The 21,496-nt window shown below is 37.2% G+C and overlaps 2 protein-coding genes across 5 annotated transcripts in view; one reads left to right on the top strand and one right to left on the bottom strand.

Annotated features, from left to right (window-relative positions):
- The window catches only part of SERAC1 (serine active site containing 1), a 27,511-nt gene extending 9,250 nt beyond the window's left edge, over nucleotides 1-18,261 (bottom strand). Inside the window, exons 1-13 of one of the 3 annotated variants that reach the window (XM_051801558.1) lie at nucleotides 18,205-18,242; nucleotides 14,728-14,816; nucleotides 14,060-14,196; nucleotides 13,338-13,374; nucleotides 12,870-13,006; nucleotides 12,473-12,562; nucleotides 11,441-11,572; nucleotides 9,379-9,500; nucleotides 7,268-7,396; nucleotides 5,811-5,924; nucleotides 4,037-4,199; nucleotides 1,146-1,296; nucleotides 214-355 (exon numbers count right to left, since the gene is read on the bottom strand). In XM_051801558.1, coding sequence (XP_051657518.1) covers nucleotides 214-355; nucleotides 1,146-1,296; nucleotides 4,037-4,199; nucleotides 5,811-5,924; nucleotides 7,268-7,396; nucleotides 9,379-9,500; nucleotides 11,441-11,572; nucleotides 12,473-12,562; nucleotides 12,870-13,006; nucleotides 13,338-13,374; nucleotides 14,060-14,159 — 1,317 coding nt within the window. In that variant the 5' untranslated portion in view covers nucleotides 14,160-14,196; nucleotides 14,728-14,816; nucleotides 18,205-18,242. Of the gene's footprint in view, nucleotides 1-213; nucleotides 356-1,145; nucleotides 1,297-4,036; nucleotides 4,200-5,810; nucleotides 5,925-7,267; nucleotides 7,397-9,378; nucleotides 9,501-11,440; nucleotides 11,573-12,472; nucleotides 12,563-12,869; nucleotides 13,007-13,337; nucleotides 13,375-14,059; nucleotides 14,238-14,727; nucleotides 14,817-18,204 lie in introns of those variants that run through there. The other 2 variants (XM_051801561.1, XM_051801560.1) reach the window with 2 other exon arrangements.
- On the top strand, nucleotides 18,257-21,496 carry GTF2H5 (general transcription factor IIH subunit 5). Of its 2 annotated transcripts, none has more exons than XM_051801583.1 (3): nucleotides 18,257-18,362; nucleotides 18,526-18,645; nucleotides 19,336-21,496. In XM_051801583.1, the coding sequence occupies exons 2-3, from the start codon at nucleotides 18,611-18,613 to the stop codon at nucleotides 19,514-19,516; spliced, it is 216 nt and encodes a 71-aa protein (XP_051657543.1). In that variant the 5' UTR covers nucleotides 18,257-18,362; nucleotides 18,526-18,610; the 3' UTR covers nucleotides 19,517-21,496. The 2 variants fall into 2 exon arrangements, with proteins under 2 accessions (XP_051657543.1, XP_051657542.1); XM_051801582.1 differs by having other exon boundaries at nucleotides 18,309-18,380.

Raw genomic sequence — 21,496 nt, 5'->3', positions numbered from 1 at the left:
AGCATTAAACTTAGCAGAGATTTTTCCTTGCACAAACAACAAACAATTCACTAAAAAAAAATCTATCAGGAACTTGGAAAGTGCTACTTGTATAACATATTACAACTAATGTGATTCAAAAAAGACATCTGCCAGACAGATGCTAGATGCTCTGGACAGCTCTCACTAATGAGAAAACAGCAGCCATGTGTAAAAATGTTACTGCCTTTTTACCTTTGGCCAGCACTGACTATAGTCCTCTTCGCCTTCTGAGACCTTTTTATCCAAATGCCTGTCAATGTCTTGCTGTCGCCAGGTTTTAAATGCTGCTCCCAAAAGACCGTGAACAAAAAGGATGTCTGCTCTGATGGGCTGACTGACAAAGAAAAAGGAATTTTTAAGAGATATGTGTTACATATTCTTTTAGCAAATTAGAACTTTTAACCTAAGGGATGCCAAAACACTTCTCTTAACACTACATGTGATTTCTTATCTTGTGGACAGTATATCATGGTATTTCCAAGAGTACACTCAGATCAAGACAAAAACCAGGGATACACCTAGAAGAGATATAAAAAGAGGTATGGAAAGTACCCACCTCACAAATCGTAATTTTCTATAATGAAAACCAGCTTTCCCTCCAGCTACTATTAATGCAGCTTTATCATCTAATTAGATCTTCACTGCAATCTGAGTAATACCAATGAGCCCAGGGAATAGTTGCTACTAAGTGACATAGCACGCTGGAGACTGCTTCGGTCCCAGATCCACAACTGCTATTTAAAGAGGTTAAGATGAAAATTTACTGCATCTTAGGCCAACACGTGCTGATGCCAGTAGAATAATTACAAGGCATGGTATCCAAGACATGCAGTGCAAAGGTTAAAGGGTTGCAACACATGCAAAGCAGTAATTAATCTCATGTTTTGTGTTCAGATTTTCCATGCATTACAGTAATACCCTTTTCATGGTTATGGACTACTCCAACCACTCCTGTTGTTCTTCTACTTGAGAATGTAAATTCAGTCCTTTCAACCCACCAAAAAACAGGAGGAGCAGGTGATAACACTACAGCAGCACTCTGATTTCAACTCTTCCAAGGTTTTGTAACTGAACAGCGTAAAAAACTCGAAGTACAGCATTTACAATGTCTCCTTCTGCTTTACCTGCTACGATACTGTGGATGTAAGACATAAACACCATCTGGATATTTTTCTTCCACCGTGTCCCTGTCTAGATTAGCCAAAGCTCTGGATGCATGAGAAGACTGAATGATATGTGGGGATTTCATTACTTCAGCAAGTACAGAAACCCAACCTACATTGAGAAAATAAAGCAGCAGGTTAACTAATAGAAACATCACCCAAATGAAAGAATTCAGAAACATCACCCTTTAAACTATACTTGTGAAAACAGATGTTAAAACTTAAGAAGGGTAACATCAAAATAAATTATTTCAATCCACTCTTTACTTCAGAAAAGCCAAAGATAGATAAGTGGAATCTCCAAAATTCAAAAATTCAGAGAGCAAAGAGGCAATGTATTTTACTACTGTTCAGCTTATGATCTGAAGGAGGACATCTTCTCAAAAGAAAAAGGAAGTGTATCTGCAGGTCAATACAGTTGTCAGAGAGAGAACAGATCTCAGGTCTCTTTTTGCAGGTAAAATGCAAGGAAGATGGTGAAAATGAATCTTAAAGCACAAGAGAGGCATAAAAAACAACCTACAGGAGCAATGGTAGGTGAAAAAAATTGATGTTCCCTGTAAGAGTAGTACAACCATTTCTATTTTAAAATCCAATGTATGAAAAACTCATTATAGAATCAAAATATCCCTGCTATTCTAAAAATACTATACTATTTATACCACAGAAACATATAATAATTAGATTTGATACAATTGTCAATAAAATTTTAATTCATAGCTACCATGACTTACAAACACTTTATAATACTCTACCTAAAGTGTAAAATTGTCTTAAACATGGATGGGGATGTTCATAGACTACTGAAAAATTCAAAGGAATATCTTTTATGTGTACACGCAAATATATATGTCTCTTTCAAATCCGGATAAATCTTGTTGCTGCTAGCAAAAGTGGCCTATAAATCACAATTACATTACAGTCAAGTTCAAAAGGAAAACCTTGAAGAGAGATTATCAAATGGAGGTTGGTTTAAAAAAAGAATATATCTCATGAGCATTGTTTCAAAATCATGTACATTATGTTACTACTAGTATACTCAGTAAGTTGCTAATTCAGGATAGTTCACTGTAGACTGAGGAAGAGAATGAACTGACATTTGAATTTTGATTTAAACAAACAAATTTTTTAAAAAGAATTATGTATTTAAATTACATTTCTAAGAAGAATATATGTTGACCATTGTGCATGTTCTCCTTCAAAAGAATACTACCTAAAGTCTACTTTCAGTTCTCCGAGTACAACGGAGACTGCCAAGCCAGTTTGACTAAAACTAGCGCAGACTTCAGTTCTGCATTTCTCTTAAATGAGCCAAGACGAAGAGTCAAAAATAGTGTTCAGAATCCTTCTGTTTCCAGATACCCCATCACAGCTACTACAAAAGGCATCACTTTTTCTTCCTCTTCCTGTGCCAGCAGTTTTTGCATGTAAAAGAGCCTTAGAGGTTCTTCCTTCTTATGCATCATCCAGCAACAAAAGAGAAGCTTTATCAACTCTGGATCAGCAGTATCCGACTGCTCATCTCTGGAGTTTGGTTCACTGTCTAAAATTCCTTTTGTACTAAGAGCTCTGTCCCAGGGAGCTGCTGACTCTCCTGTTTCAATCTCTTCCTCTACATATATGCTTTTAACAATCATAAGAATTTAGGAATGGTGCTACAACTCAGAACAAAGGCCTTTGTAGTCCAGCTGCCTTTCTTCAGAAGTGAGCAGTGTGGAAGTTGCAGAACAATAGAAGAATAGAGCAGTAAAAGGACAATTGTACAGTGCTGAATCTACTCTATACCCTCTGGTTTTCTGCAGTCAGTTTGGTTTCCATGGGTAGAACTTTATGGATTTTTCTTTTAATGAATTTGTCTAATCACTTTTTGAAGCTTTGTAAATCTTCAACTATCACCATGTTTTAAGGCAATTTTTAGTTTGGTCATGCAATATATTGAAAAATTTGTATTTATTTGTTCTGTCTCTTCATAATTTAATGTGCAAGAACCTTTGATCTTGCATCACAACAAAGAGCAGATGACCATTCCCTCTTTGCCTTCTCTATGCCAGCGAAGAGAATTTTACAACTCTTCATTGTATTCTCTTTCAGTCGCTTTTTTCCATACTAAACATCTCAGTTTAGTTATTTGTTCTTTACATCACAGCCATTTCAAATTTTTCATCATCCTCACAGTGTTTTCCTGTGCCTTTGCTAGTCCTCCCTTGTGTAACAGAGATTAAAAATGCACAGTGTTTAAAAGGTCCAGCTTGGACCTATACAACAGCAAATTGATATTTTCTATTTATTTATTTTCTAATAAAACATTGAGATTTATTTATTTGGTACAGAACTTTCATTGTGATATTTAGAGGGTATTAAAAAAGGGGTATGAGAGAAAAGCTTAGCAGAAGTTAGTAGGAAAACAAGGAAGGGAAAGGCATCACGTTTCACTTTGTTCCAAAAGGTGAGGATTGCAAGTTGGACTGTTCCCATACAAGACTAAAACACAGTAAATTAAAAAAAAAAAATGTACAAGGTAGATGATCTGTAAGAGCAGGAAACTCAAAAAAGATTTTTGCCAGTAATGTGAACCGAACATCAACAAATCCAAATTTTCACCATCCATCAGACTTTGGACAGATCTCATTGACATACATTGGTTAGACAGCAAACAAGAGTTCTTAATCAAAACCATCTAAACAGTCTAAACTTTTTGTGTTAAAAAATCCGAACAACACCTCCCCAGCCCCGCAAATATAAAACCCACACCACTACCATGGTCCTCTTCATTTTATATAAGCACCAAATCCTCAGAAATTTTCAGAACAGAAATCTGACATTCAGACTACTCGCACTTGCTTTCCTTTTACCTGCACGTACTATGGACGAATGAAGATGTTCATCCAAAGCCATATTTCCAATAATGCGAATTATGTTCCTCTGTATCTTTGCTGAATCTTTACGTAGCTGGTATATCCTCTGTAGTAGCTGAAGGCCTCCTTTAGCTTCAATTTTATCACAGTGAGAAGAAATCTAGCATTATACAGTAAATACAGTGATAATAATTAGATATTCTGCAAAAGGTTCTTTAGATGCTGTTAAGTCACAGATTAGGGAGTTTCAAGGAGCCGATATAATGAAGAGCGCTTATTACATGGAAATTATTATTAATCTAGAATTTATTATGCCATAGTTAAAGAGGAAGTAAATATTTTAATATGATAAATGCATGATTCCTATGAATTGACAACCTGGAAAACACTGAGTACCATCACTTTACTCTCCTCCAGATCTTAGGGAGATGAGATTGCTCTCCACTTGGCATGATCAAATTTCAACTTAAGTTCAAGAGTCTGAAACAGGCCAATATTCTGCATTTGTTAGAGCATTATCTCAACCAGAGCCACTTGTCTTCCTGTCCACCATCTAAAATGCACTGAAATGCAAAGGTATTTCTACTTCCAAATAGTACCGCTATCATTATTGATCCTAAGGGCAACAACAGATTTTAGTCTAAGCAGATGAATATGTGCTAATTAGTTGTGTCAACTACCAATATTGGCCAAATGCTTATGATTTGAACAGACTGTCTACAGTGCTTAAAAATGCATGGCAGCTACCGAACTGCTGATATCCTCAAGTCTGTGGCTTTCAACAGTCACAACTTGTGCGAACAAGTACAGTCACAACTTGCTTAAACTGAAAATCTGGAATATAACACATTCCAGACTAAGTCAGAACTTCTATGTATATGGAAGATGTGAAAGAAATACCAGCAAACTGCACTTTATCCACCCCTACTATCAATAACAATTTGGTGTTCTCAACACTGTTTCTCAGTGGCTTAGCTTCTGAGCAATGAAGTGCACACAGAAGAGTGCAGCAACAGGAAACAAGAAGAAGCACTGTTACAAAAAGTCTTCCATACTCTTCATCTGTGTCTGCAAAGAACAGACTGGTCCTGGGAGGCCACTGTATTAGATGCTTGCTGTGCAGTAGTCTGCCCAAAGGCAGTGGTCCCTGAAGGAGGGAGTTTTTTGAATAGATAAGGTTTGAATTCATCAGGCTACTTTACTTTGTGAAAACCGGGCACTAGAGTCGAATTAAGAGCCGCAAGAAGAGACCTGCTTGTAAGCTTTCTGAACTGATGTACACTCACACAAATCCACATACTTTGCATTGAGAATTTCACATCATCAGTATCTCGATTACTGAGAAGCTGCAGAGTGGAAACACTGTTGCCTCATGATATCCATCTCCAATGACTTTAGCTGTCAGTGGGAAGTAACCCCACATAGGATGAAATCATTTAAGCCACCCGGACCTCAGGCATTCTCTCCTGCTTTTCTGTCTCAGAGCTGCCCTTTTACTTCTTGAAAGATACACACAGGTATACTACAGGAGAATTTGTAAGGGCTAATTAGAAACAAGAACAGAACTTACATACACTTCCCCATGAGAAAAAAAAATTAGCTTGTTACACTGCCTTTGTTTCACGCCAGTCTCGGTTGTCTGAACACCCTTACAGAAGGAGTGAGGGGCAGGAGACAAAGAAATGGCAACTCCTTCCCAAAACATGAGAGAGCATTAAAAAGGAATGTTTATAAATGTAGTTTTTCAGTGATAGTTTAAAGGACAAATTACCTTAGAATGCTGTACTAAAGCCTGCAAGCAAAAGAGTTCCACTGTTTCTGAAGGGATTTTACTCAATGTCTCACAATATGGAAGTCCGTTTCCTCCAAAACACCATAAGCCTCCCTGAAATGAGAAACAGTAAAAATCATAACACACTTCAAATGGCTACATAAAACAAGGATGTCTAAACTGAACCGTTAAGTGTGTAATGATCTATAGAAATGGCTTTAAAGAGTGCACAGCATGCATACACTTTTCAAAATGTACAAACTACACAACAGTACACCATAAAAATATTTACTGTTTTTAACTGAAAATATTAATTAGATTTTCAGTCAGTAGTCTCCATAGTCTATTAACTTCAAAACATAAATAAAAGGAAAAAATGTAGGATTTTCATTTTGTTAATGAACGTCTTCTTTTAAGATCATTTGTATAAGTGTGAAAAGCAAGACTCAAACCAAATTTAGACTTCCATAGTTGCAAAACTAAAAATAGGAGGAAAAAAGGTCTCCAATATGTGGCATAGCCTCTGACAACCAGTCTCTCAATCACAGAGCAGAAAGACCAGCATAACCTCAACAAAAATCAAAATTCCTACAAGCGCAGTGTCTTACCAAAGCTCACTTCGTACCAAGAGCTCTGGTTGTGAAAAAAATAAAGGAGTGATAGCATAAAAATAATACACATAACTCTGTTAGAGGAACTATAGAGTTATTGTACTTAGAAATCTCCAAATGTAGGCTGACAAGCATCACTATTAAAATGAATTCATGTTTGCTATTGCATCTTATAAAAAATAATAATCACTCATTAAAGAAGTCACAACTTTTAAATAAAAAATAAAATTCACAAGAAAGAGTGGATGAAAGCGGCATTACAATTATTATTTTTAAGCAATAATGGCACTTTAAATGATGTTCCTAAAGCCACTAAAGATGCTGTTGCACTGTTGAAGAACCCCTCGTTTCCAAGTTCAGACAGACCACTAGACTATTCCATTTCTGGTTTGGTAACAGTGAGGAATTTCCACGTGATATAACAGATTTTACTATTTGAGGTGTGCTAACAACTACTAGTTTGCTAGTAAGACTTAACAGAGGTTTAATCATCCCTGCAGTAAGTGAAAATTCAAACAACAGTAAGATAAAATGTGAAAAATCACTTTATGAGCACTACAAGGGAAAGGAATGTTTTGGATAAAATGTTGAAATATCTGCTTAATGGGAAGATTTGAAGGATACAATCTTTCACTAGATCTTTCCACTAATACAGCTGGGAAACACAAACAAGCTTTCAAGCAGACCGTCTGTATTTAGAAGAGATTTTGCTTATGTTCTGTGGTCACAAAGTCTCTGTATTTCTCTTCCTCTTACAATGCTCAAAAATGTGGAAATAGGTTTATATCTTTGAGCTCTGCAGGAACAAAGAACCCAAACAGTTCTACTTTGCAGATGGGAACTCACCCTTTGTGCAGCAAGAGTCTGGCTACTTTCACGTAAAGCAAGAGATGTGAAGTACTGGACACATGGATCAAGACCAGTCTGAGGTAAAGATACTAACAACAAGCGAAGCTCATCTTCTATGGGATAATCCTGCAAGAAGTAAGCACAAATAGCTTCTAGTTTTGTTCAAAGCATGAAGCAAAACACAGAGAAAATAAATATTTGACGTAATGGAATCAGTCATACTAATGAGGCCATAAACTATGAACCCTGGACTTAAGTGCAACTCTTTAGTAGTTATATTTGTAAAGGCTCTGAAAACTGGTAATTCTAAAACCACCAAATAAGTGATGAAAAGCTTCATACTTTACACTTCATACTTTGGTATGTTCCTCTTGGCACAGGAAGTTTAAAAGTTCACCCTTAACTACACAGTAATTTTCCTAGAATCATAGAATATCCTACATTGGAAGTGACCTACAAGGATCATTGAAGTCCAACTCCTAGCCCTGCACAGGACCACCCCACAAATCACACTGTGTGCCTGAGAGCTCTGTTCGAACACTTCTTGAACTCCATCAGGCTTGGTGCTGTGACCACATCCTTGGGGAGCCTGTTCCAGTGCCCAACCACCCTCTGGGTGAAGGTCTTTTTTTAATATCCAACCTAACCCACCCCCTACACAATTTCAGGCTATTCCGTTTGGTCCTGTCACTGGTCCCCACAGAGAAGAGATCAGTGCCTGTCCCTCCTCTTCCCCTCACAACGAAATTGTAGACTGCAATGAGGTCTCCCCTCAGTCTCCTCTTCTCCAGCTGAACAGACCAAGTGACCTCACCCACTCCTCATAAGGCTTCCTCTCAAGGCCCTTCACCATCTTTGTTGCCCTCCTTTGGACGCTCTCTAATAGCTTTATATCTTTTTTATGTTGCTGTGTCCAAAACTGCACACAGTACTTCAGGTGGGGCCGCACCAGCTCAGAGTAGAGCGCAACAATCACCCTCCTCAACTAGCTCATAATGCTGTGCTTTTGGTGACACTCCATTAAAATGAATGTATAAATTACTAGTAAAAAATAAAGACAACATTTCTTTTAAGCTTTTATATTCAAAATATTCATACAGGTGTTCATTTAACAATCCGTAGATCAATTGATAGATTCAACGAAGTTGAATAACAAAGTTTATTTGCCCACAGTCATGGAGTTCAGTGTTATTCTAATCCTGGCTGCAATCCGACATGGAGACTTTTGTGATGATTAGAACTGCCACAATGATTTGCTTCAATTTGCTAAGTAGTAGATTGGGAACTCCTAGCTTCAATCACCTAGTAATCATACTCCTGTAGAAATATATACACAACCATATACTAGTATAACCTAAGATAAGAAAGGAAAAACTGAGCATAACACCATGAATCTAAGTTGGTGTTTCAGAGTTTTGTTGGTTAACATATACAGGTAGTTTCTGACAGGTAGTCTTTGACAGGGACTTCTGCCAGTATTCATTCTATCAGCATTACAAAACACCTCATATATTATGCTTTGTGTGCCAATTCTGTTTATTGAAGAAGTTGATGATGGCATGACTGCTCTGACCATCATGTATATAATATATATACACACCCTTAAAAATTACCTTAGAAAGAAAAACCAAGGCCAAATTTATCCAATAAGGATTTGTTGACAACCAAAACCTGGCAATGAAGAGGTGGGTCTAGAGCAGAGCACCACACTAGCACTGAGGATGCAAAGGCCTCCAGGAACACTACCTATATGTAGGATTTTGTCAGGATCAACAAGGCAATTCTTCGCATTGCCCATTAGGTACAGACAAGCAGTGTGTGTATCATACTGGTAACTGGTTCAGACTTCACTGCTGGTAAATATATACTGTGGATATACAGTAATTGAGCAATGTGTTCAACCTTACTTCTTTCCATCATGCCATTCGCTAATGCAGATATACCCCAGGGGTATATCATATCTTACAGTTTTGTATTTTAGTCTTAATTTTACTACTAGTTAGTTACTTTAGAAGAACTCTACTTTAAACAACAAACAACAATAACAAAAGCAGTAAAAACAAATAAGCAACTAAGAATCATCTAATACCTACTTTTCATTTACTTACAGTCTTTATTTTTGGCAATGGTGGTGGAGGCAGGAAAAAGCGAAGGTCAATACCTTTAGATCGAGCCAAACCTATAGCAGTCCTTTGATCACAGGTTTGAGCAACTGTACCATATTGATAATCTGTCACACGAGAATTTCAATGTTAGGGTTAAAACTAACCTTAAACATTTCATTTGGTTTTAAATTAAGTTTCTGATCTACTTTGTAAATACACTTGAAAAAAGAACCACCTCTCTGCAATCTACTTAAACAAGTTCTGATTTTGAAACCACAAATTCCAGAAGTTAAAAACTGCAGATGTTAGATCAGCACTATGCTGAACTGAAATACACCTGGGCACTAACTGTTCATTATAGACCAGTTTGACATAGGTCCTCAGATATAATTTGAGCATAAGCAAAAGCAAATGTTCAGTATTGCCACTGTGAAAGGAATACAAGAACTACAAACCGAAGTTTGAGTTAAAATTTAAAAGGCATCGTGCGTGCTCTTCTGCATACATTATTAAAAACCAGAGCCTTAAATCCAAATACTGCAAAGAGATCACCCCAAATTTCAAATGAAACAAAAAGCCACGTTTCAATAAAATTGATAGCACAGTACAGTTTTAAGTAGCCCTTCCTTAATGAAAATACAAGAGAGACTTTCAGTTACTCTTCTGAAGGGAAAGCAGACTTAAAGAGCAACTACTCTCCCTTTCCAAAACCTACTTACTTTAAGCTGGAAAAAATAAAAATTACATACTGAAATTCAGTGGCAAACTGAAGGGAAAGAAAATAAAAATTTGCTTCTATTCTTGTTACTGTTATTCAATTCTAGAACAAAACTGACAAGCCATTTAAAATATAATTTTCACAGTCACAGACTGGCCATATTTTTTCTTCAGTGTAGATCACTTACATCTGCAAACTGAATTCACTGGAGCTGTGCTTTGGACAAGCTGAACACTTTGGTTCTAGTTGTGAAAAGTAAGCATATACTTTCAATCTTAAATTTTCTTGGACTCCATTTTGAAGTATTAGGTTAAAAAAAAGCCTGTTTCCCTCATAAGGCAGTTGGCAAGAACAATAAGTGTTTGTGAAACGTCCAAATACTACAACAATGAGCACTACAGAGAAAGAGAGATAACAAAAAGCAACTAAATTCCTAATACTGGACACCCTGTGCTCTGAGATCCTGAGACCACCCGCTAACAGATAGTATTCTCCTACAAACACCAGACAGTTACACTAAACTAGTACACAAAGCTTCAGTTTTGGTACATCCTAGCTTTCAAATGTTTTCAAACACAATTTGTTGATGTAAATTCCCCATGGAAATTAATTAGATTTTTAAAGAGGTGATTTGAAACAAAATAAATCCCATGGCTTGGAGTTGCATTGGAAGAGTGAAAGATCCTCAACTGACTGAATTACCAGACTAATGAGAATCCAGAACAGAATGTCACCTAGTTTATGTGGTCTAGTGATGGAGCGAGGAGAAGGACACGCATATTCACATACGCACACACCTCCCCTTGGTGTTTCAAGGATATTTGCTGCTAGAGCAACAGGGTGAACTTATTACTACTAAATAATAATTAGGACAAAAAATGGCTTACAAATCATGTTTACACATACAAGTCCTTTACCTCTGGTTTGTCATTACTACATATCAGCTCCTAACCAATTTTTATCAACTTAACCATGGCTTTAAACTCACTCCTACAGAGCCTTATAAAAAAATCACTGTCAGAACTTGTGACTGTGTTAGCAGTCCCAACAGAAAACCCTAGGAATAAGGAGTATGAACTGCTCTCCCACAACACAGCAATGGTTGGAATGCTCTGGTGGGAAACAGACACAGGCCTGCACTGCAGACACACACTCTGTGTCAGGGTGTTAGGAAAGAACAGCTACTTGAAATGTAAATAACTCCCCCACATTTTAGACCAAATTTCAGAGCATATTTATGCTTCTTGCAGCTACAAGCTTTTCTTCATGTTGGCAGCAGACTTGGAACAGCTAACTGAGACTTTGTTGCGTTTCTGGGATGAATTAGGCTACATCAGCACACATTACCACGCCAGTGATTGTTGCTTGCCAGGTCTTGTACAGCCTGCAGTCGGACCATTTTGTCTTCTGACTGAGTTCTCTTTAAGAGAAGCCATAAGGCACACTCATGCTCTTCTCCATCAAATGTACTGAATTGTTCTTTTAACAAGAAACAATGAAACATGTTATTATTAATGAGCATTTTAACAGTCACGTTGCTATTTGTTGAGTAAGGAAATACATTTCTTTTAATATCTGAATATTAGTTGTTAACAGTAATTTAGAGTGTAATGTTTTAATATTAAATTAGTACAATAAACAATCACAGAATGACATCAGTAAAATGCTGATCCTTAAATGGTGCGTTTAATTCATTTTAGTGGCACCAAGTTGATGTTTCAAATATATGTGACAACCCCTGGCTGGCACTTATCAACCAGAATTACCAGCAACTTTTGAGGCTCTGACCTTGAGCAATTAATTTCATAGGATGACATGACATTTCATAGGAGGTGCATATTGTTATAATTATTTAACAGACAGTTAAATGAGAATAGACAGTATGCCTCAGAAACAGAGTTTCTTATACAAATTGAAGTTCTTATTGTAAATTACTCTAAAAAGCAGTGACACTGTTACAAATAGACTGTGCTGCTTTCAGTTAATATTATCAATTCTGATGAAAACATAACATACTTTTCTATAATCAGATTTTGAGAGTATTTCATCCCACAAATACCTTCTGTACACAAAACTGGTATCAAATATTAGCCCGGTATCTTAAGCTTTAAATCTCTTCTGAAACAGGAACAAAACAAACCTCAAATCCCCTCTTAACCTCTGCTTTTGTTTACTTTAAGAAAAAGAATGGTTTTAATACATAGAAAATAGACAACCGATAATCCATATTAATATAGAAATTATAAATTATATTATCACTGTTTCAAACAGAAAAGAACATGTTAAGTTTGTGAGAAAAAATATTTTACTTTCTAAAAGTCTTACTTCTCACTGTTAAAAAACAATAATAATAGATAAAGTCATACTTTCAATACCTACCATTAAAAGGTCTCCGGAATATTTTAGCTTCAGTTTCTAGAATTTTCCTCACTGCTTTATGGATTTCTTTTCTGGCTTTGTATGTGATCCCTACAAGAGTATTTTTGTATTACTGGAAGTCTGAAAGACAGTTCCCTTGTAAATACATGAAAAAAAATACACACACATATACATATGGACATATATAAAGAAAATTATCTCATATATAGAGAACTATGTATAGAAGGAACAATCTTAAAAAAAAATAATCAGTCACCAGCTTAAAATAAATTTGGTGACATTTTTTGATCACAGATCTCAGGAAATATAACTTTCTTTACTATATAAGGGTGACTTCCAGAAACATTCTATTCTCTTAAAATTCTGTTTTTAAAACGCAAACAATTATGCACCTTACCTTGATATTCACTTGGATTTAGAGAAGCTGTACGTACGTATACATACGATTTAAGTTTTTCTTGATGTAGAGCTTGAGTATCAATTTGCAGCAACTTATTTAAGGACAGGACTTCATACGTAATGAATACAAAACCTCTTTAAAGGAAAGAGAACTGCATATGAATATTAACTAAAAAAATATGATGGCAAAAAAAGTTAACAATCACTTTGCTATAAATAATCCAGATTTTACCACATACATAATAGTCTGCAAATTATTTTCATTTCACAAAGTAGAGAAAAGGCTATAAAATACTTGAAATAAGTAATGACTATCAGAAATTATGCTTCCCAGCTATATTCCACCATGTCTATTGTGGTGAAATGGACAATATCCTCTGATATTGTCACATTTTTTGAGAGACACACATATTAAACTTTTAACTGTGTACATAAATTACTTATATGCTTGTCAGTTACAACTTACCCTAGTATAAGTGATCCAGTTACCTTTCCAATTTTTCCTTGAAAAAATGAAAAACTCATGTCAAACAAAGTTGTGTGCATCACCTCAATATTAACATAATTACCATGTGATTATCAAACAGTAAGAACACCAGTCACTAAGAATAAGCTTTTAAAAATTTTTCTATTGCTCTCCACCTTTCAGGAAATCATTAACCAAAATTTACAACCAGAGAAAACATTACTTGATTAGAATTTCCTGCTCTCCTAAGCAAGATGATAAAACATGTATCCTGCCACTGCTATTTACTTTGAGTATTGCTACCTCTCAATTGCATTCATTGCTCAGCTGCAGGAATCAACAGTAAACTTTCTCTGCCTGTATCACTAGCAATCATTTTGAACTCTAAATTATTTTAAGAAGTTAATTTTTTCTTACATGGTGTAGCTATATCTTCAACGTATATTATTACATACAGGAGTATGTACATTCTTTGAAAAGTCCTGCAGTCTCCATAAGAAAATTATTTTTAAAAATAATTCCATTGAATCTAATTTATAAAGCAAAGAGCTAATAAACACATACTACTTGCAACAATTTTCCTTTTAAGTCTAATAATTCCTGTCAGATCTCAGCTATTTTGTCCCTACCACATTGATCTGATTATCTGAATATAAGGATCTCTATACAGAGAAACTCTTTATCATTACCAGTAGCAGCAAACCCAATGGAACCCATCTCACCTATCATGAATAATTTCTTTTCCTCAGCATGAATTGGGAGATTTGCCCCACAACCACTGCTACCAGCTTCCGTCTTTGTGAGACCATAAGAATTTGGCATGCAGACAAGAGGCAGCAGCTACATGTTGAAGAAATAACTGGCAGAGAAGTTTGAAAAAGAAAAAAAATGCAATGCTTTCTGTAGAGTAGAAATTGAAATATCCTATCTTTAATGCTCAGAAATAAAATTTGCAAGAATCGTCATTCTATGCAGAAAGCACCAAAGAAAGCAGGGACTAAGCAAGAAAGACTGCAGAATTAACAACACGATATAAAATAAATAATAGAAACAAACTTTATTCCCCATTTATTGATGTAATTATTTCATGGCTCTAGAAGTTACCAAAAAAATCAGATACAAGTGAGGTTTAAGATAGTTCAATGAGACCACATTTAGTGAGGAGAGGACCTCCCATCATGTTTGTATCTGTTCCCAAATAATCTGCTGGTGTCATTTTTACAGATCACTATGAAAAGCAAGGTCAGACGCAGATAGGCACTTTAGGTTAATAGGAGCTTTTAATCACAAAGTCTTCAGGGATTTAGAACTTTAGTTCTAAATAATGTATGATATCATACCATTCCTTTTTATTAACACTTCAGATCAATACATAGTGAACTGTACTTACTGATATTCCAGGGTAGGTGTGTTTTCGTGGCTGAACCTGAGGTTCCTATTTGTCTGTAGCAAAATATACAGTAAGCAGACACTGACATTCTGCGTATTAAAAAAAAAAAAAGCAATGATTGATTTGACAGTTACAGCAGAAAACCTGCAGCAGATTGTCCTGTCTTTTTACAGAAAAGGTCATGATAGCAAATGTCCCAATAAACCATACTTGTGTCCTTTTACTCCCTATAAAGTGCTCCAATTAAAAAAGTCTATAAACTCCTTAATTTAATGGGCTGCATTTCAATTACAAGAAAAGTTTAAAGCAGTTTTTCATCAATTATGTGTTACTGTTGATTTTAGTAAGCACGTATGTCCAATTAACTTCTCTGCTTCTAAATTTCCTTTTCTACTTCTTAGTAACTCCCCCTAAAATACCAGATATGCTCATGTCTCCATCAAGACATTACTCTATATGACATGGGCTTTAATACAACTCAGCAACCAACTGCTTTTAAAGTTTATAACTGATCGTGTTTGCAAGTAAGTCTTTCATTTTGATTAATAAGGCTCAAGGAACTACTACATATTTTTGGTTTTAAATGGCAAATCTAACTAATATTTAAAGAATGTGAAACCTCTGCAGTTATTAAAAATTAGTACTGTTTCTCAAATGCTCTGACTTAATGGGCTCATGAAACTCACAGGGCATGCTTACAGGTAAAACATGCATCTCATTCTGAAAAGGTTCTAACATGTGCAAAAGAACGAGAATGTAGCCTGAGTCACGAAGAAGAGAACCCTTTCTAAAATTAAGACCTTAGCAATTCAACATTATGAAGTCACAAGATAACAACAGAATAACTGCACTGTATTCATTGAATGCTGAAATAAAACCAGATTTTTTTTCGAAGTCACAAACATACATATATTAGAACTATCAAAGTTCTGAATGTACAGGCAAGCCAATGCAAGCATGAATTTTCTTGACAGTAGCAGTCTTCATGAAGGTAATATGAGAGTCCTTCAGAATTATGAAAAGATTTATTCTTCTAATATATATGATTAGGCACTCAATTTTCCTGGTTTTATAGGCAGGAAGATGAGTAAAGAAAAATTTGCTGTAACTTCCATACACTTTCTAGATATTACCTTGACTCTTGTAACAAGTGGGACTATTCATGAAGGACTATGCACTTTAGCCCACTGATCAAGGCTGTATCTTAACCTCTGCACAAGGAAGTTAAAAGAAAATATAGTTACATTAGTCAAGCACAGAAAACCAAGTCAATTTAGGCCAAGCAAAAGCACCAATTCCTGTTCCTACCACTCACACATACTTACCATTTTATGTATTAGCAAAAGTTACTGCCTTTATATAAGAAGTTACTTTCTTTATATAAGAACAACTTGTCTAAATTAGGAAAATTTAAAAACTGGCTTTGGCAACCCATAACAACAAAGTTCTGCATGTTATTTCTGACGAAGACCTCTTCTCAAGTCTTAGTTGATAGAACATATAGTATTTTTAGCACAAGCATTATGGAAAAACCCAGAAAGAATATGAAACGTAATAATCACAAAAATACGCAAAAAAACCATTTTTGCATACACTGCAGCAGTGACATGAAACTTGTATTTTATAAGTGAAATTTTAGTGTCTGTGTTGATGCATTTATACTAACTGAAATATTGAGTTAATGTGTTTAAGTGGATTTAAAACCACCCCAATATCTCTCCCATATCAATCAAATTCTTATGTTGGAAACATAGTCATTCTTATTAAATAACAAATTAAGTCTCTATCACCACAATCACAATTAACTCAAAATGTTAATATGTCCCTTGTGTAAATCTGATCTTGAAACACGGGAGCCTGATAAGCTCCTTGAATTTAAGACCAAGAAAAACACTTATATCACTTTTATTGTCAATGTCCAATTCCTCTAAACAAGGGGTTTCTGTTTGTTTCCTTCCATTAACGTGTCTTCCTCTTTTCTCATTTCCCCAAAAGTTTTGATTTTTCACTTGTCTCTTGCTTGTGTTTGGGGCATTTTTGAAAAACGTCAGTATTACCCCAGCACTCCCACAATCACTGCCAGGAGACTACTTTTTGACTTCTGTCATTTCAACATTGTGCTTATCCATTCACTTCAGCAGAGTACACAACACTGATACACTTTGAAGACACTGATAATCAGTCCTCTAGAGACACCTCTCCCGCCTCCAAACTCTGTCTGATGGCAGTTCCTTTACTACTTTTATTTACAGAATCACATGCATTTATTCTTCTCCCTAGCCACAGTCTATAACTGTAATAAACATGTGGTTCAGTGACAGCAGGTGCCACAATTACTTCAATCTGAAACAAGCACCTGCAAACACAGGAGGCCAAAATGAGTGCCATTTCTCTGCTGCCAGGAGCCTCTGTTCAGGTCCAAGAGCACACATAGAATCATGGATTAGACCTTAAAGATCATCTATTCTCAACCCCCCTGCCATGGGCAGGGACACCTCCCACTAGACCAGGTTGCTCAAGCCTTTTCCAAGCTGGCTTTGAATGCTGCCAAGGTTGGGGCAGCCACAACCTCCCTGGGCAACCAGTTGCAGGGCCTCACCACCCTCAGAGTAAAGAATTTCTTTCTAATATCTAAACTAAATTTCTCCTTTTCCTCTTGTACCCATTATTCCCTGTCCTATCACTGCAGTTCCTGATGGAGAGCCTCCCTGCAGGCCCCTTCAAATCCTTTAAGGCTGCTATGAGATCTCCACGGAACCTTCTCTTCTCCAAGCTGAACAGCCCCAGCTTTCTCAGCCTGTCTTCACAGGCTCCAGGGGAGGTGCTCCAGTACTCTTATCAAATTCGCAGCCCTCCTCTGGACCGGCTCCAGAAGGTCCATGTCCTTCCTACGCTGGGGGCCCCAGAGCTGGATGCAGCACTACAGGTGGGGTCTCACCGGAGCAGAGTAGAGGGGCAGAATCATTTCCCTTGCCCTGCTGGCCACACTCCTTTTGATGCAGCCCAGGATTTGGGTTGGCTTTCTGAGCTGTGGGCGCACACTGCCGGCTCATATTGAGGATTTTATGTTTAGGGATATACGCAAACATAACGCGAAAGGACCCATTTTGCAGCCCGTTTCACAGCCGGTCCGGACAGCTGCAGGCCCCCTCCCGCACCCGCGGGTGCGGTGCCCACCTGCCTGTCACGAACCCACCGTGGGGCAGGGGCGCCGCTAACTCAGGACTGCGCCACCGCGGCTTATTTAAAAAAAAAACAAAAAAACCAAAAAAAACCAAAACACCAAAAAAAAAAACCACAACAAACATCATCGCAATTTTAGGCGATGAAACACGTACACAGGAGTGGCTCTGTGCCTCTTTCCGAAGGGGTTCAGAAACAAAACAACCTGCTACCCTGAGACGCCCCCCGTGTCCCGCCCCGTCCCCGTGTCCCGGCCGCCATGCCCCCACCCCGCTCCAGCAGCGCAGTTCCCACCTTCCGCCTCCGCCGCCGCTCCCGATGGCGGCGCCCGCGCGCCCGGTGACGCCAACCCGCGGGCGCTGCCGGGAGCGGCGCCGCGCGTGCGCGGAAAGGGCGCTTCCGCCGTCCGGGAGCGGCGGAGTTGGAGGGTCGCGGCCTGCGGGAGTCGCACGGTGTGAGGCGGGGGCAAGGCAGGGACCGGAGCTTCTGGGAGCCCCTCTGTCCCAGGCGGGCGGGACCAGCAGCGCTGCTGGTCCGGGGAGGTGAGTTGTCTAAAGAATTTACGAGTTTAACCAAAGCGTTGTTTGTTTGTTTGTTTGTTTTTGGTGCTTGCAGGTTTGCTCCATTCGCGTGTGCGACCCGAAGCAAGGGGTTGTTTTTGCGGCCTCTCCCTCCCGGCGTTTGCAAGAGAACCGAGAAGATGGTGAATGTTCTGAAAGGTGTTCTGATTGAGTGGTGAGTGACAGCGCTTACCGCCTTCCCTTGTGTCAAAACCTGCTTATTTCTCCAGACCTTAAGTAACTTAAGAGTCTGGACAAAAGGAATTGTTGTGATGCAACTGTTTAAGTTACCTGTAATTTCCATAATTCCGAAACGTTTTCTTCTAAATATTTAACTTAAGAGGTGACATCGTGACTGTTCAGTTAGGGTGTGATAAATGTACAATTCATACTTGAATTTTTCTCCATGCCATATTACTTTGAGTAAGAACTGTGTTCTCCTGGGTTTTGGTTATCCTTAAACAAAAGTATGCTTTAAGAAAACATGTTTTCATAGTACTATTGCTGAAGACAAAAATGTAAGTTCAAGCTTAGTTTATTAAGGGTTGGATTTTTGGTTTTTAGTTGTTTGTGGGTTTTTTTAAGATGCTTTAGCAGCAGCATAGGGGAACTTCTCTGCTAATCAAGCACCTGGTTCTAGTCATTAGACTTTATCAGTTTATTTTTGTCTCTAAAATTAGTACTGTGAAAGAAACAACGTTTTCAAAAGCTTCATATACTGTATTTAACTTGTGAGTGACTCTTGAGATTAGTAATCATTTCCCTAAAATCTTTGGGAGTGTCTTCAAATGGTGTTTTCTTCTTTTTGTTTGTAACTGTATCTTATTACACTGGGGTGAGATCTGATGTATGTTTGTCTCTACAGTGACCCAGCAATGAAGCAGTTTCTGCTCTACTTGGATGAGTCAAATGCTTTGGGAAAGAAGTTCATCATACAAGACCTGGATGAAACTCATGTCTTTGTATTAGCTGAATTGGTTAACTTCCTCCAGGAGAGAGTAGGCGAGTTAATGGATCAGAACTCATTTCCTATTACTCAGAAGTGAAAAGACAAGAGAAATGGGATTACTGGAAGGAAAGTGAATTTCAATAGCATGGGTTGTTTTAATAGATAACACTGTGATTTGTAAGTTCTACATAGAAGTGGCTACTCTGAAAAATGCATCATTTTCATAGACAAAATACTCTGGAACTGGATTTTGTTTCTTATTTTGAAAGATTATGGTATCTTTACTAAAATCCTTAAAATTCTACAGTTGAGGACTTGCCTAAAGAATTTTTGATGCATGCTCTGTGTTTTTCCTTTAGGATTTTTATCTTGCAAAATGGTGTGACCCAAAAATTAGTGTTTATGCATTGAAATGCTATATGGACTCCTCTGACATGCTATGTTTCTGTAGAATTGTTTGACTCTGATTATAGTGTGACTGAAAGAAAGTAAAGCATATCTGTTAAAGTATGATCTGTACTTGTTGGAACATCTCTGTAAGTTGAAGGCATGGCCAGGTAGTGCTTTAACTTAAGGGGTTTTATGCACCAGAATGAAAGTCAGTGCGACTGTTTTATTGTTGTGGTTTTGTTTTGTTTTCCAAAAGTTTAACAAATGCCCCATACTACTTGCCTACTTTTACCAAATCACAAATTAAAGGGGTAACAGAAATGGGAGACCAATCCTATATATAATTGCTTTGGTCACAGTAAGCTATGTGATCAGGAAGGAGATTCACGTGCTCTACCTGCAAAGAGGAAAGCTGGTTTGGGATTTTTTTTTTTTGAGTGTTGTGTTTTTTCCTTCAGCTTAGCTCTTCCTCCCCTATTGCTTTTTGCTGCAAAGGAAAAGTTTCGTAGTTTCATAGTCTTTTGGTTTTTGTTTTGGTTTTTTTGCTTTGTTTTTGTTTTTAGTTTTCACATTGTATTTGTAACTCTAGTTCAGACACTGGCTTATTTAGTAAATGAGCTAGTGTATGATGATGGAATCTGTGAAGATTCCTTTTTGCAGGTCAGGCACATACAGATTACAGAAACAAGAAGAATAATATGTATTACTTTTTCTCTTATCCTACTTCCTACTCAAAATAGTAAAAATTATTGGATCTATAAGTAATCATTGATATTCTGGGATATTACATCAAAGGGAAACTTGGTTTTCAGAGCTTCTCATGTACATCAGACACGTTTTTATCTTCGGGGAAAAAACAAGTATAAATTGAAAAGCTTTTGTAAGGAACAGTTTTCCTTGCTGACTCTCCCACTGCTGCTTTTTTTTCTTGTCCAGTAGCTATCAGATTAGTTGGTGGGTTTGTTTTTGTTGTTTGTTTGGGTTGCTCATTGGTTTGGGGGGCGGTGTGTGGGGGGGGTTATTTTGGTTTGTTTTTTTCCCCTCAGGAATAGGGAAGCTTCAGGAGAAAGTTTCACTAGATATTTTTAATCAAAAAGCTGTCCAAAGAAAGTTCTGTAGAATTGCATATATTCAGGCTCATGTGGATGAGCAAATAGGCTTGTAGAATATAGCATCGTGTAATTTCTGTTTCCTTTCTTTGGAATCCTTGTTTGTTTTCCATCCAGATTTTGCTGAAAGGTAAATCATCCCCCACTCTTCCTTCAAATGACAGCATTTGAAAAGTCATGTGTGGAATTCGACCTCTTAAGCTTCTCTATATTTAGCATGTCTAGTGCTCCATTTCTGTTATGATTTTCCTTTTAGGTCTATAATAAACTTCTTGCAGTTCTTGGGTTTTTCTCCTGGTTAATTGCACAGCTTTGCTGTTGCATTACCTGTGTTTTGGCTTACATTTACAGTTGATAATGGCTTATGTAATACAGACGGATAGAAATTCCAAACTGTATAAACTAAATAAGCATGCATTCTTATACTCTGCTTGTAACTTTTTTTTTTCTTATTTTGAGCAAACAAGTTGATGGACTTTTAACTTCTAAACCTGTCAATAATTTGATCCTTTCTGCAACCTAACAAGGCCTAATTGATTCTGTACTGTAAGAATAAACAAATGATGTAAAGAAGCAAA

Source organism: Manacus candei, unplaced genomic scaffold (genome assembly GCF_025592945.1).
Source record: "Manacus candei isolate 608988 ecotype Guabito, Panama unplaced genomic scaffold, ASM2559294v1 h1tg000052l, whole genome shotgun sequence".
Taxonomy (NCBI): domain Eukaryota; kingdom Metazoa; phylum Chordata; class Aves; order Passeriformes; family Pipridae; genus Manacus; species Manacus candei.
This window is presented reverse-complemented; position numbering and strand designations above follow the sequence as displayed.